The sequence below is a fragment of the Rhinolophus hipposideros genome, assembly GCF_964194185.1.
Source record: "Rhinolophus hipposideros genome assembly, chromosome: 7".
Classification (NCBI taxonomy): Eukaryota; Metazoa; Chordata; class Mammalia; order Chiroptera; family Rhinolophidae; genus Rhinolophus; species Rhinolophus hipposideros.
In genome coordinates, this window is record NC_138053.1 from 71,954,240 (window position 1) to 71,971,000 (window position 16,761).

Genomic DNA, 16,761 nt, shown 5'->3' on the forward strand with positions numbered 1-16,761 from the left:
ACTTAATTCACTTAGCATAACCCTCTAGGTCCATCCAGGTTGTCAAAATAGCAGGATTTCATTTTTTTTTATCGCTAAGTAATATTCCATTTTGTGTGTGTGTATGTATGTTCACACACACACACACACACACACACACACACACACCAGAGATACCAAAAAATATATACAGACACATTTTAAGAGATGGTGTCTATGTATTATTACTTTTTGAAGTTGAATTGAATTACAGTAGCAGTATGTAGTATGACGTTCACTCAAAAGATGGCGTTAATCAAATGAATGCTAGCGTCACCACGTGACAGGCAGCACAGTCAAAGAAAATGCTCAGCTGTCGTTGGGGGAGAACAAGACTATTTTGAAGTGGTATTTGAAATTCGAGAACATTGTGGAAGTATGATGACAATGAAGGCATGAGTATGCAACAGAATCTCCAACACACCTAACAATTGCACGTGTTCATGATAAAGTTTGAGACACATGGTACTGTGTGTGATGTGCACCAGGGAAGATCCGCGAGGCCTCACACAGCAACTTGTCAAGCAGTAGTCCACTGAAATCAGAAGTGTCTGGACACTGATGGTAACCACTTTGAGCACCTCTTGTAATTGCAGAAGTCAAACGTGACTTGTAGTCATCTTTTTTGTTATTGGTATATATTATTACAATTTTAATACAGTTTTTTCCTTTCTTAAAATGTGTATAAATATTTTTGGCACCCTCTGTATATCACATTTTCTTTATCTACTCATCTACCAGTGGACACCTAGGTTGCTTCCATAGCTTGGCTGTTGTAAGTAATGCTGCAATGAACACAGAGGTGCATATCTTTTCTTTTTTTTTTTTTTTTTTTTTTATTAATTAATTTATTTATTAGTTTCAGATGTACAAAACAAGGTAATACTTAGACGTTCATCATCTATATCCCTCATACTGTGAACCCCCCTCCCCCCATCCACCATCCCTCCGACCTCACACCGAACCATCACATTATATATATAAAATTATAGTTGGCATTCATTAATGTTTAGCTTCTGATGTACAATGCCATGATCAGGTATCCACAGTATCCCTGAGGTGGTCTCCCAAATAGGACGCATGTCCATCGGATACCCAACAAAATCTTTACAACATTATAGAATACCTTCCCCAAATTAATTTTCAAAAGAAAAACCCTGAAGCCATCTTGTGGTTACCAGCTGCTTCCAAATCCCTTCACCTTTCCCCTTATCCCCAACCCCCTCCCACACACCCATCTAACCACTCTCGGTTTTTTCTATGCGTCCCCAAAAATTACTCTGATTAGTTCATTCACATAGTCTTTTCTTTAGATTCCATATATAAGTGAGATCATATGGTACTTGTCATTCTCTTTCTGACTTATTTCACTTAACATAATGTTCTCTAGATCCATCCATGTTGCTGCAAATGATAAGATTTCTTTCTTCTTTATGGCTGCGTAATACTCCATTGTATAAATGTACCACAGCTTCTTAATCCAGTCATCTACCGATGGGCATTTTGGTTGTTTCCATATCTTGGCTATTGTGTAAAGTGCTGCAATAAACATAGGAGTGCATACAGATTTTTGAATTGGAGTTTTGGATTTCTCCGGGTAGATGCCTAGGAGTGGAATTACTGGATCATAGGGTAGTTCCATTTTCAGATTCCTGAGATACCTCCATACTGTTTTCCATAGTGGCTGCACTAATCTGCATATCTTTTCAAATTAGTGTTTTTTCCAGATAAATACACTAATGAATGATCAGGAGGAAAAATTAAGAAAATCACATTTACAACTGCATCAAGAAGAATAAAATACCTAGGAATAAATTTAACCATGGAGATGAGACACCTGTACTCTGAAAACCATAAGACATTAAGGAAATAAACTGAAGAGAACACAAATAAATAGAAGAACATACCATGCTCATAGAGTGAAAGAATTAATATTCTTAAGATGTCCATACTACCCAAAGCCATCTATAGGTTCAATGCAATCCGTATCAAAATACCAATGGCATTCTTCTCAGAACTAGAACAAATAATCCTAAAATATATATGGAATCGCAAAAGACCCCAAATAGACAAAGCAATCTTGAGAAGAAAGAACAAAGTAGGAGGTATAACACTCCCTGATTTCAAGCTATAATAAAACATATGGTACTGGCATAAAAACAGATACGGAGATCAATGGAAAAGAATAGAGATCCCAGAAATAAACTCTCACTCATATGGTCAATTAATCTACGACGAAGAAGGCAAGAATATACAATGGAGAAATGACAGTCTCTTTAACAGTGTTGATGGGTAAACTGGATACATGCAAAAAATGAAACTGAACCACTCTCTTACACCACATACAGAAATAAACTCAAAATGAATTCAAGACTTAAATGTATGGCCTGAAACCATAAAACTCCTAGAAGAAAACATAGGTAATAACTATTTGACATCAGATCTAGTAGTATCTTTTTGGATATATTCCCTCAAACACGGGGGGGGGGGGGGGGGGGAGCAAAAAGCAAAAATAACTAAATGAGACCATCAGACTGAAAACTTTCTGCATAGTGAAGGAAACCATCAACAAAACAAAAAAACATCCTACTGAATGGGAGAAGATATTTGCAAATGACATATCTAATAAGGGATTGATATCCAAAATACATAAGGAACTCATACAACTCAATAATAAATAATCCAATAAAATAATAAATAATCCAATCAAAATGGGCAGAGGACATGAAGAGACTTTCTCCAAAAAAGACATGCAAATGGCCAAGACTTATGAAAAGATGCTCAACATCACTAATCACCAGGGAAATGCAAACCAAAAACACAAGGAGATATCACCTCATACCAGTTAGAATGACCATCACCAAAGTCAACAAATAACAAGTGTTGGCGGGGATGTGGAGAAATGAAAACCCTTGCTCGTGGGATTGCAAATTGGTACAGCCACAATGCAAAACAGTATGGAGATTCCTCAAAAAACTAAAAATAGAACTACCACATGACTCAGCAATTCCACTTCGTGGTATCTATTTATGTGATGAAAATGAAAGTGCTGGGTTCCCAGTCTTAAATTAGCCTATGCGGGGGGAATGGCCGATTAGCTCAGTTGGTTAGAGCATGGTGCTGGTAAGACCAAGGTTGCCGGTTCGATCCCTTCATGGGTCACTGTGAGTTGTATCGTCCTTAAAAAAAGTTAAGCCTTTACAGTATTCCTATCCAAAACTGAGCCAACAGAATATTCCATCTTTCCTTGGATAGCACTGGAAAGATAAAAGGGATTGTACTAACAAAGACCTAAGAAAGACACCCAGAATTATTAGCTCAGCAACATTTGCTGAGCCACTGTTGTGTATAAGCACCCGCCATGACAGAAATAAACCAAACACTCCTGCTGCACACCCAGGGAGACAGGGCAACTAAGGGGCAATGAGACTGAGAACTACTGGAATCTGAGGCACAGGCCAAGTGCTATAAATGCAAAAAAAAAAAAAAAGGAGTGTTTACTACTGAGGAGACAGCAGAAACTAGAGAAAGTGGTAACTGAGTTGAATGGGATTTCAAAAGGCAGGGAAGGGCAGAGACAGTTTTGCAAAAAAGAAATATATTTGTGTAAAAGGCCTGAAAGTCCTTGGCCTATTTACAGAGATCATAGCAGCCAGCATGACTGAAATCAGACCCAGAGAGTAATAAATTAGTTTCACATAAGGCCCGAAAGCTAAATCAGGACTAGACACTGAAAGGTAATGAATGCCTTACCAAGGAGTACAATCTTTATAGCATAGGTCGTGGGGTGGGGGTTAATGGGATCCAATCCTGATCATCGCAGATGCCTTCATCTAATGATACTGGGAACCCGAGTGGTCAGAAAGATTGTCATCATACTAAACAAAACCCCAAGCTTTCCAATAGCTATGGTTCAATTGAGGTGCCAGATGACCACATGATACTATGAGTTTCTTCATAAGATGATCATCAGGAAAGGTTTTAAACAGAAAAGGTTGTTTCTGTCGGGGTAGCCTTCGTGTGTGCTCCTCAGTACTCTTAATTCTCACTGGAATTTAGGTGAAATTTGCCTAACACACAATCAGTGCTAAACCACTATGATTCTTCCTCGTCCCACCCCAACATCCCCCTCCCTAACTTAACAGATCAGATTTCCAACCTGATTCAGCCTCTTCCTGATTAAATATTCCAAGTCTATGCAAAGTCTTTCTAAAAGGGTTCCAGAACACTAGGGATGCTGAAAAATCTCGTGTCTCAGAAGGTGTAGTAAAAAAGATTATGAGCACAGCCTCAACATTACCAGAGAGTGGGTTGCCTTATTTTTCAATAGTAATCCTAAAGGTCAAAGAGCTGGACAGAAAGGTTGAGAGCTTTCCCTGGCGTGCACAGCACGACATAATGGAACTGTCACTTCGGAGCTACCTAAAGTTAACTACATTAAGGGAAATTCTAGCCTTTAACCCATCACTCAACCCAATCTAGGGGGTCTAGATGATGGCACAAGTATTTGGTACAAAGTACCTTGCAGAGTAATAACTAGCTGGCTACAAACATATTTCATTCCACGTATAATCTACATAAGTACAAGATTCCTGTTTTTCAAGTCCACTGACTGATGTGCACCTAAGAGAAATGAAAATTAACCAACTTCCTAAACTTGCTATCTGAAACTAGCTAATAATCTCCGTCCCTCTCTCAACATCCTTATCCATGCCAGGTCTTCGGTACAGCCCTGAGGATCCAGGTCTAAGGAATCTCAACTTGGAGAACTTCTGACATTTGACTTAATCCCCTTTGGATCCAACTCAAGGAAAACTTTAGAATGACTTCTGCTCTAAGAGTTTTTCAAGAGCTAGACACACCATCAGGGGACCCATGCAGAGTCAGGACATAAACCTGTAAAGGTATAATGCCAGAGACACTGTTTTTCAAAGGGCATTTGTACCTTTATAATAATCTTTCAATCTTTTTTTAAATGCTGATGCTTTCAGGTTTCAGTCCCCCAAAGATAGGAAAGTTCTTTAGAAACTTCCTTATGATGTTCTAATTAACTTTTCTTTTTTTGGTTTTCAGAAAAAGTACTGCAAAAGTCTTTTTCAGATCAGTCTTCTGAGTGCACGCTCTGGACCAATCCATTGGTCTCTGTGTACGTTTAATGTGCTCATAGCTTCAGAAAAGGCTGAAAGCAGGAAAGGCTCGGTGGAACAGATTAATAAAATCTCTTCAACAAGTCTTCTTTAAGACTATTACACATTTTGACTTTTTACTAAAGTATACTTACTATAAGCTATTTATAAAAGAAAATAGGTATTATTGGGGGGAAACCCTAAAAGTCAGTATTCTATTTAAGAAATCTTGAATCCTATCACTCATTTCAAGCTTTATGATCAATAATTCTATATATTATATGCAAATTATCCTCAGTTCTTTAGTAAGAGTCTGACTTGACTAAAACTAGCTTCATGTTCTCCTCATTTACTCCATGAGTAAATGTTTTAGCACCCTCTACTGGCCACTTGTTATATCTAGTCAGCACATAACTCCTCTCCCCAGCATGCATCTCTTTCATAGGTCAAATGGTGGCATACATAGCAAAGGCCACCCTGTCCCTCCTCAAAAGCCACCTGTGCAAACAGCTGCGCCAGGAGCCACTGCTGCAAAAGGAAAGGACGAATCCTCAAGTGCTCTCTTACCACTGATTGTTCTTGAATCCTATCCTCACTGGCAGATTTCACAAACACCACCCTGGGCTCCTGGCTTGCCTGACATGCATCCACCTCCAGTAACCAACCCTGGCTTCATTTCTACTCTCACAGACTCTTCTATGGGCTGAGGCCATATCGCCCTCCTGCCTGTCTGCTTCACGTAGTCAGCTCTGGAGGGACGGGGTATCTGGAAACCAGCTCACCTATCAGGTATCACCTGGGTAAACAGGACAGAAAAAAGTTTGGGAGGTACGTTTTCCCCTACACGCTCATAGTTATGATGCCAATTAATTTCATACCCTTGAGAATATAATAGCCATATTTTGGGGAGAGGGGTGACAGCAGAGAATTTCGCCTCTCCCACGATCTCATGACAAAGCAACTTCTCCTAATTTTCCACACACAGTCCCCTAGAAAAAGCAAGGCTCCTTTAGTAGGAACTAACACAAGTAACCATGAGCCCTGTAAGCTCCTATTATCTGGTCCAATTTCTTTCAAAAAGGAAAAAAATGAGAGTCAGCAAGTCTATTCATTATTCAATAACAGAAAGAAAGGACAGGAGAAGGAAAGAGGTAAGAATATAAAAGGTAGAGAGTTTCTTCACTCCCAAATCTCTAGATCAGGCTAGTGTCTACTGAACAATAAGTACTTCCTGGTTTGACATCAGTCATCTATTGAGTAAAAAATATTCTTTAGAAGAGGATGTTGTAACGGAATGGAAAGTAATTCCTGCCATCAAAAGAGCTCACAATTTGGTTGCAAAGAGCAAACATGTTAAAGGAAATTAGGAAATGACAAAGTATCATATCCTTTAGTAAAAAGATATGTACTAGAAATTCCATAAACACACACACATCTCCCCCATTTCTATCTCATGTATGAAAAAATGGTCATCAGAATATTAATAATGGTCATCTCTGGTGGAAGTTTCGATCTGTCCTTTTTTCTCCATATTTTTCAGTACTGTTTAAATTTCCTACAATAAGAATGTAGCATCTTAACAAAGAGAACAGAAATAAATTACAAACCAACTTAGCAAGGGTGTATACAGAGGAAACTGCTTACAAATATAATCTTGTACATAAGAGATGATCTAGGCACACAGAAAAACACACACAAAAACAAACTGGAAGAAAGTGTACCAAAATATACCAAAATATTAATGACCGTTTTTCTTGAGGGGCTGCAGTGATTTTGTCTTTTCTGCTTTTCATGTGCTTTCTCATTTTCTGGAAAGTAAATCAATCTTTACTTGAAGAAACTCAAACGTAAAGCAATTATTCACCCTCATTTTAAAATATCATTAGTAGAGGTGCTATGCCAATAACCTAATGACATACCTGGAATAAGTGCTGTGCTGATAAGGATATCCACCTCCTTGCACTGCTGAGCAAAGAGCTTCATTTCAGCTTCAATGAACTCTTTGGACATCTCTTTCGCATATCCACCTTGCCCCTCCCCGGATTCCTTCAAGTCTACCTCTAAGGGCTCGGCACCAAGAGACTTGAATTGCTCCAAAGCTGCAGCTCTGGTAATTAATAAAGGAAAAACAGCGGTTATTTCAGACCCTTAATACAGATATCAAGATCATTATTTACATTTGTAAAAAGAAAAAATACACTCAAAAGTGGAGACTTTCTTTTGATGTCTGAATGGACTGTTTCAAATTTTTTCTGAAGGGAGGTAACAATAATTTTTTTTCCTAAGAAAGAAAAATAACTATAGAGAATTCCATCTTCTACTCAGTAAAGTCACAAAAGGAATTTCACTGTTGCCAGCTCCAGTAACCCATTATGGTTCTTGTGGCCCCAATGTCAATGATTATGTGAGCTCTGATCTACCTTAAGATTTGACTTCGTTCAAATCACTCAAGTCGAGGTTTTCATTCGTAAATGTTCTGACTTATGGAGACTTTATTCACATAACTGACTCTTACTTACAAATATTTTAATGAATAATTTTTGCCTCTAGTACCCATTAAATTACGTTTGAAAAAAGCAACTTGTAAATGGTATAAACGGTAAATGTGAAAATCCAACACATTCCGATTATGTAAAAATACACTCACTTTAAAGAAAATAAATGCTGGCCAAACATTGTGTACTGGTTAGAAAACCAGAGCCAACGAAAATCTCAGCTCTGTGGTGGACAGTGTGTTTAGTTCATCAACACCCATCCCACTAGAGTGCATCTCAAACTTCCCTTATGACACCAATCACTCCAGGTACCAAATTCCCAGGCCCCTTCCCAGACCCACTGAGTTATAATCTCCGGCAGACAGACCAGAAGCTATATTTTCAGCAAGAGCTACAGGTAATTCTTGCCATCAGGGAAGTTTGGGCAACTGTGGTCTGAGCGCATCAGTCCCTGGCAACTGTCATGGTCAGGGAGGGGACCCAAAGGGTAGGACGTAAAAGGCAAGACAGAAAGGGTAAGGCATGGTTGAGCAACACGTTCTCTCCCCTTCTGCTGGCTTGAACAAGGAAGCTTGTGCTCAACTTGTGACCACAAAGGGGATCAGCCAAGGCTGAGGACAGCAGAAAGACCCTGGTCCAGGCTGGCACCAATGAGCTACAGACTCCAGTGTGAAAAGGGAGTCCTTTCCATTAAATCTCACATAGGAGAAATAATGCATTTTCTCATAGTTTAATCCATTTTGATTTGGTATCCCATTTATAGCCAACGGACACAGCTCTTTAAAATGCTTTAGAAATCTCTACTATTTTTAATGAAATAAGATGAATTCAAAATGATGTGTGTGTGTGTGTGTGTTTAAATATATATAAAATGATGCCGATTTTGTTCAAAAGGTATCTACATAAAAAAACCTATCAGAAATTATACCAAAAAACCACTAGCTATCATATCTAGCTGGTACTTAAAATAAAAGGTATTTTTATTTTCTTCCTTATGTTGCCCTGTATTTCCAATAATGAACATGTATAATTAGAAACACAATGCTATTTTGGAATCTTTGCCCTCAAAATAATCTCATCATTTAAAAATATTACATCAAAATTTAAGATGTATCTTTGGACCCAAAAATTCCATTTCTAGGCATTTATCCTAAAGAAATGAGATATCTCCAAATACATGTTATACGTGTTATATATATATATATATATATATATATATATATATATATATATATACAATGTTATTTAAATATAGTAAAAATGCTTATTTATAGAGGACTAATTAAATCACTACTTCTAGACAATGGAATCTTCTGCAGCCATTAAAAATATTTATAGGTAAAGACCTTCATGATCTACTCTTAAGTTAAAAAAATTATATAGTACTATTAGTAAAATTACATTTTTAATGTGTAGAAAAGAGAACATTTACTAGAAGGTTAACAGTTATCTCTAGGTTGCAGGATTGTACTTTCATTTTTTTGTATTTTTTTATATTTTCTGAATTGAAGGAAACATGTATTCTTTTTATGATCAGAAAGAACAAAGCATATAGGCGCAATGTCTAGAAGAGAGTAAACATTTAATACAGGAGTCTGAAAGCAATAGCTCTTAACCTGCCAATTATTTTTGTAAATAAAGCTTTATTGGAACACACACACACACACACACACACACACACACACAAATAAAAAAGAAAGTAAAGCTTGTGTATTTCTAAACTTTGTAATACAGGCATTAGGCAAGATACTCACTATTGTCACAAGGGGCATCTCCTAGTTATTTGAAAGAATTCAAAAAAAATCACACTCTATTAATATTACTGGGCAATGAGCTATCCTTAGGTTTTTGGATGTTTAACTAAAAAATATACTCCACTCAGGCTTCCAAAAAGAATTTATAATGAAGTGTGCTTTCTAACACATTTGGATTACATATTTATGTGATACCAACCCCCAGTCTCAAAATAGTTATTAATGAGCTCTATACTTCTTAGAAATTGTATCAGTTCAGCTACATCTTTCTTCACTATAAACTTGAGTTATCTTAATAAAGGTAAGTCAAAATGGATTTAAGCAACAGCTATATTCTACCTGTTTACTCTATACAAAATCTAAACCAATGATATTAATAAATTCTCAATAGTTATCCCAACACCGAGTTTCAAATCGTCTCTAACTCAAATATAGTATATGTTTCCACTTCGAGGCTATTGTCCACTACAATGAAAAATTGAACAACCTGCTTTCTCTAGGCTTGGAAGTCTTCAAAAACTTCACATCAGCAACCTTAAAAATTAAAAGACAGGACTAATGGCATTCTTAACTCTGGCTTTCCTTGGCTTGTGTCCTGGTTACTTCAGAAATACCTTTTCTCATTTTAGCAAAATAGCTTTTTATCAGTACATCACATCCCTGAACTCCAGAAAAGCACTGTTAACACTATTCTATGGAACATCCTTTACTCTGAAAAGTCATATGCCTCCCAACCAATGCTAATCCACATGCAGAGACAAAACTGAGTATGAGTTGTTAGTTTCCAACTTTTTTGCTGTTGGTTATAATTATTTCTCTTGTATTGAGTCTAGGTCCTTAAATTTTTTCACTAAGTGATACCTTTTCACTTTGAGTTGACTTTGAAAAAGTGGAAACATTTTTAAATGGAAAGAGCTTATAAAGCAGTTTTCAATGTGCTACTTCAATTTATAAATTCTACACAAAGCATAACATCCACCTGAAACGTGTTTTTATCTTAACAGTAATCACTAGTAAGGCACTCACCTCGTGTCAAATCCTCGAACAATTGCACCCATCGACTTGGCTGCACCTGCAGAGGCCAGCCCAGCAACGCCACCACCAACAATCAGAATCTAGGAAAAAAGAGAACCAGTAAGTTATCGATAAAGTTCATTATCAACTGATTATGAAAAATGATCAACTAACAACTATCTGTGCCTCGTACACAATTAATAATACACCAGGTGATACCAGTGGTGATCAGCCCTCACTGAATGTACTGAATGGATAGACTATTCTTTTTTTTTTTTTTTTTTATTTATTAGTTTCAGGTGTACAAGACAAGGTAATACTTAGACGTTCATCATTTATATCCCTCACACTGTGAACCCCCCTCCCCCCATCCACTATCCCTCCGACCTCACACTGAACCATCACATTATATATATAAAATTATAGTTGGCATTCATTAATGTTTAGCTTCTGGTGTACAATGCCATGATCAGGTATCCACAGTATCCCTGAGGTGGTCTCCCAAATAGGACGCATGTCCATCGGATACCCAACAAAATCTTTACAACATTATTGAATACCTTCCCCAAATTAATTTTCAAAAAAACCCTGAGGCCATCTTGTGGTTACCAGCTGCTTCCAAATCCCTTCACCTTTCCCCTTATCCCCAACCCCCCCCCCACACCCACACCCATCTAACAACTCTCGGTTTTTTCTTTGTGTCCCCAAAACTGTTTCTGATTAGTTCATTCACATAGTCTTTTCTTTAGATTCCATATATAAGTGAGATCATATGGTACTTGTCTTTCTCTTTCTGACTTATTTCACTTAACATAATGTTCTCTAGATCCTGGATAGACTATTCTTTAACTGAGCTGCCACTGTTTTTTAAAATTTATCAAAGTTACAACTGCTGGCAAAGGCCAACAACCATCACTAAAAATAGCCTGACAATCAGCTTCTCAGTGTAAAAGCTACGTACAACATAATCAGTGTTTATGTTATGTTAAAGATTAACAGGTTTTTTCAGTGTATAAAAGCTGCTTCTACTAACATTCCCAGTGTAGCCTTGTAGCTACCCTTCCCCTCCTAAATTTTAAGGTTTTACTGTGTTCACAAAATATCAAAATAAGTTTCAAAGATGGGTATAACTTTGGTGAAACATCTATTCCAACCTCTATTTTGAGCTCACACACTTCTGAAAGGAACAGCAGGTGGTCAACCACATAATTTTGAATCATTTTTCGAATGAACTATACCTAAAATCCAAAGCAATGCATTTAATCTCCCTAACCATGGAAGGATCAGAGCCAAGAAAACCAAAGAATTCCTCAGAAACAAGAGTCCAACCCGCCTTCTAAGAAACAGAATAAGAACACTGTTGTCTCCAGTCTGGAATGGGAGACCATCAAAGTCCTATTGTACTTCCCAGTCAATTGAAGGCAACTCCTTGTTGCTGTTTAAAAAAAAAAAAAAAAAGCCACCCACAGAAACAGTAAAGTTTATAAACTCCTACCCACCCATAATACTCACACCTCCTTCTGCCTCTTTAAGACTAGATTAGTCTAACTGTGCACCAGTGACCCCCACCCCAGGCAGTGTCTCAGAAATCCTATTAAGTGCTCTTGATGGTGATGGTTTGTTTGGGGGTAAAGGAAAGGGGACAAAGAGGGGCCAAAGGGATCAAAGCAGGCTCTGGGCTCCAAGGCACTGACACCGTCTGCACACTGAGCCAGACCAGTGCTAAAACAATGAAAGAAGTAAAAGCACAGGCCTAGGAATCAAGAAATAACAGAAGACCCCAGAATTTAAACGATAGTGTGGGGACAAAGCCCCAGAGAGCAGTTTCCAGGCTCTCGGCCTCATGTGGAGGGGTGCTGGCTCGGGGAGTAGTAGATGGCCGTCGGCTGTGGCCGGTTAGCCAATTGGCCACCGATATAACTGCCGCGGCTGCACTGGGGAGTGGGAGTCGGTCGGTTGGCAGCAAAGCGGACAGCAGGTCGCACATCATGTGAATCCAGCCTCCCGTGTGACTATAGTGGTGTGACTCCCCTACCTATGGCTCCGTGGATGTTCCTTTTTAGCCTCACCACATCCTGCATGCTTATGTGGGGAGCGGGAGCAGAGACCCCGCAGGCCACCACGCACGATAGATGGAATGGCACAAAAATAAAGCAATGTCATTTTACAAAAGGAATTTACTCTTTCTCTGCTACATAGTATGAAGAAAAAGATACAGATTAAGAGTCAGAGAGCTTAGGTTCAAATCCAGACTCTGCTACCAGCTAGTTCTAAGAGAGACCTTCAGCAAGCCACATAGCAACTGCAAAACAGCAGTCAAAACACCTGCCCAGAAGGTTGTTACACTAAATGATGGAATCAAAAAGAGTGGCTGCTGTCACACTGGAGACATGCACTCAAAAATGAGTAGGGAAAAGGTCAAGGGAAAGAAACTACCATTAGAATGTTCTCGATTTCCAGTCAGGTAACCTGGTCTGCCTCTTGGCTTCCCTATCTCAGTAAAGGGCACTAACTGGGCACACAATCGTTCAGGCTAAAACAGGGAGGTCATCCTGAGTCCTCCCTTTACACATATTCCTTCCTCCAACCCATCAGCAAGTACTATTGGTGTTAACCCCCAAAGAGCTCCCAATCCAGCCCTTTCTCTACATCTCTACTGCTACCACCTACCCAGGGCACTATTTTTGCAACCAATTCTTTTTTTTTTTTTTTAAGATTTTATTGGGGACGGGAAACAGGACTTTATTGGGGAACAGTGTGTACTTCCAGGCTTTTTTTTTCCAAGTCGTTGTCCTTTCAATCTTCGTTGTGGAGGGTGCCATTCAGCTTCAAGTTGTTGTCAAGTTGTTCAGTCTTAGTTGTGGAGGGAGCAGCTCAGTCTAGCTGCAGGTGGCACAGCCCACCATCCCTTGCGGGAGTCGAACCAGCAACCTTGTGGTTGAGAGGACACGTACCAACCAACTAAGCCATCTGGGAGCTCAGTGGCAGCTCAGCTCAAGGTGCCGTGTTCAATCTTGTTGCAGGGGGCAGAGCCCACCATCCCTTGTGGGACTCGAGGAATTGAACTGGCAACCTCGTGGTTGAAAGCCCACTGGCCCGTGTGGGAATCAGACCGGCAGCCTTCGGAGTTAGGAGCATAGAGCTCTAACCGCCTGAGCCACGGGGCCGGCCCCTGCAACCAATTCTTGATTCATTCTTCCCCCTACTATCCATCTCCCACAAAACAGCCAGATGATTCTTTTAAACTTTTGTGAGATAACAGAAATATATGTATATATTGGTCTCTGCTCCCAGTTCCTGAACAGAACTCCCCAAACCCTTGTAATTTCCTAAGTGATAAAAGCACTAGGAGCAATCTTCTGTTCTAACATTTGGTCTTTGACCCCCATTCCCGACACAGAGTTCCTAAATCCCTTGGAATTTCCTGGGTGACAGCAGTGTCTTTAATTCTAATGAGGCAACTGTTGGTGGTCTCTTAGATGGGAGCTGGTCACCAGAAAGACTATACCATGATTAGAAGCTTGGAATTTTCAGCCCCACCTCCCATTCTCCAGATAGGGGAGAAGGGCTGGAAATCAGTTAATGATGAAGCCACCATAAAAATTCCAACATGCACTCAAAAATGAGTAGGGGTTCAGAGAACTTCCAGGTTGGTGATTACATGCAGGTATGGGGAGCATGGCACCCACATACCCTGCCTTACACATCTCTTCCATATGGGTGTTCATCTGCATCCTTTATCGTATGCTCTTATAATAAACTGGTGAACAGTAAGTAAATTGTTTCCGGAATTCTGAGAGTTACTCTAGCAAATTAATCGAACACAAGGAGGCAATCGTGGGAACCTCCAATTTACAGCCAATCTGTCAGAAGCACAGGTGAAAACCTGGACTTGCAACTGGCATGTGAAGTAGCAGGAAGGGCAGTCTTGTGGGATTGGACGCTTAATGTATGGGATCTGACACTATCTCCATATAAATAGTATTAAAATTTGGTTAAACTGTTGAACACCCAGATGGTATCACAGAATTGCTTGGTATGGAGAAAAAACCCACACATTTGGTATTAGAAGAGAAGTGTTTTGGATGAAAGTAAAGGAGGGACATGGGAGCAAGAGTGGTGTTTTTCCAAAACAATCCTAAATCAGACATTTTCCTCATTTGCAAGAAAAGATAAACTTTATACCATGACCCGTAAGAGAGGCCCCACATCATCCAGCCCCACCTCCCTTTCCCACATCATCTCAGATCACTCTCCACCTTGCTCTCCACAATCCAAGACCAAAGGCATTCTTTATTCTTCTAGAACACACTGAACTCTTTCCCATCTCAGAGCTTTTATATGTGCTGTTTCCTTTGCCTTGAATCCTAAACTTCTGGTTTCCTTCTTCCCATACTTGAGGTATCAGCTCTAAAGTCAGAGGAGCCTTTCCCATTGAAGAAACTTGTTGCCAATACTCGCTATCATACATTATGGTCACTTCTCTTATATCCAAAATTATTTCATATATTTATTTGATTGTTTACCTCCTCACTGTGTCCCCTACTAGAATGTACGTTTCACGTGGCAGACACCTTATTTGCCTTACTCATGCCATATCCCCAGCTCCTGGAACAGTACCTAGCGTATCATAAGCCTGCTTGATTTTAGATCATTCTAAACAACTAAGAACATTCCATGTTTAAAGGAAACCAAAATAAAATATTATGCAATCTGCCTTGATGAACCCAACTAGCATCTAATTCTTCAGTATCAGAAAAAACATTTCTGACATGTAACCCAATCCCTTAAGCTGCAATTTAAATTCTCAGTAAAGATAGTCACTTCTTCCTTTAAGCCTCTTCCCTTTTGTTTCACTTTTTAATCTCATATTCACAGCTTTCCACTCAACTTGCACATATTTCAAGAAAAATTCTAACCAAAAGTGAGCAGTGCATTTGTACAGCCAGTTTAAGAACAGCTTCCAACGTCTGGCCACCACAAGTGCCCAACCTTTTCCTACGACCCTGAGCAAGAAGTCAAAACGTAATCACTTCACATACCACAGCTCCGTGTTGCTGGCTCATACTTTTGTTACGTACCAGTACTCTGGTTTTCACTTGAACCACCTGTCATTTTCTTCATCTGACTTGTTTTTAAAGCAATTAACTGGATTTCTCAAAGCTGCTATTAGCATTCTTTTATTTTTCTAGGTGATTTATTTTGTGTGAGAACTCTGGGTTTATAATGACTTAAAAGCAGGAAGCACCAAGTAAACCTGTCTCCTACAGACAGAGTACACTCTGCAGGTAGATGACAACAGTTACAAGTCCTGTTTCCTATAATACTTTGCCGATGTGCTTACATTGTCATTTCGTGTAGGTAGTTTGGAGGGGTGACAACAAAGTCTACTCTTTCACCTAGCTATCCTTATCCCTCTTCAAATGCTCCTCTCTGCTCTCCATATAGATTAAAGAAACTGCATCTTTTCCCCCTGACAAATATCCTGATTACGCCATCTCCCATTTTCTGTCCTTTTGACCCAAAATTTCACAAAAAGTGAGAAAACCAAAACAAGCTTTTGAATGAACCAATATGTTGCAATCATTAGGAAACTTAAAATTTGCTCAATGGGATCTTGAAGCTTTTTATAAAAATTAGTACTAAACAGACTACAAGGAACAAGTTATCCAAAATCCCTTTAAAAATTCAAAAAAGACTAGAATGTCCAGAAATGTCAATTTTTTTCTTCAAGCAATCTTAAGCATCTTTGAGGTTCCACCACATATTTGTACATGCCACATAAGTCGTCAGTGTGAAGCTAACACATAACAAACATTTTTAAATGCTGTATTTTAAAACCATATATATCCTTGCCTTTAATTAATTCATATTACAAACAAATAGAAGTTTTACCTACCTTAGCTGGAGGAACTTTTCCAGCAGCTGTGATCTGACCAGTGAAAAACCGTCCAAAATGATTTGCTGCAAGTACAACAGCCTTATAACTTAAAAAAAATAAATAAATAAATAAACATATAAATAAATAATTCCATAAAATGAAAGCTTAGGCTCATAGATCATAAGTCATCAATTACACTTTAATCATCAAAGAATAACTAACATTTCTATAGTACCTACTATGTGTCAAAAACAGTTCTAAGTGCTATATATGTACTTACGCCGTTAAGTACATAAGACACTTATGTATGTCTTCACAACATCTTCACAACAATCCTATGGATAGATGCAATTATTACCTTCATTTTTTTGACTGAGGAAACTGAGACAAAGAGATGAAGAGATTTGCCCAAGGTCTCTCAGCTAGTAAATGGCAGAACCAGAAGTCTAACCCTGGTACCCTGCCTAGAGAGA

At 38.8% G+C, this 16,761-nt stretch overlaps 1 protein-coding gene across 13 annotated transcripts in view; it reads right to left on the reverse strand.

The window, feature by feature from the left end:
- The window catches only part of NNT (nicotinamide nucleotide transhydrogenase), a 90,593-nt gene that overhangs the window by 58,329 nt on the left and 15,503 nt on the right, over positions 1-16,761 (reverse strand). For all 13 annotated transcript variants that reach the window (XM_081053887.1, XM_081053886.1, XM_081053889.1 and 10 more), the window contains 3 exons: positions 16,307-16,394; positions 10,420-10,508; positions 7,064-7,251 (listed from right to left, as the gene is read on the reverse strand). In XM_081053887.1, coding sequence (XP_080910013.1) covers positions 7,064-7,251; positions 10,420-10,508; positions 16,307-16,394 — 365 coding nt within the window. The remainder of the gene's footprint in view (positions 1-7,063; positions 7,252-10,419; positions 10,509-16,306; positions 16,395-16,761) is intronic.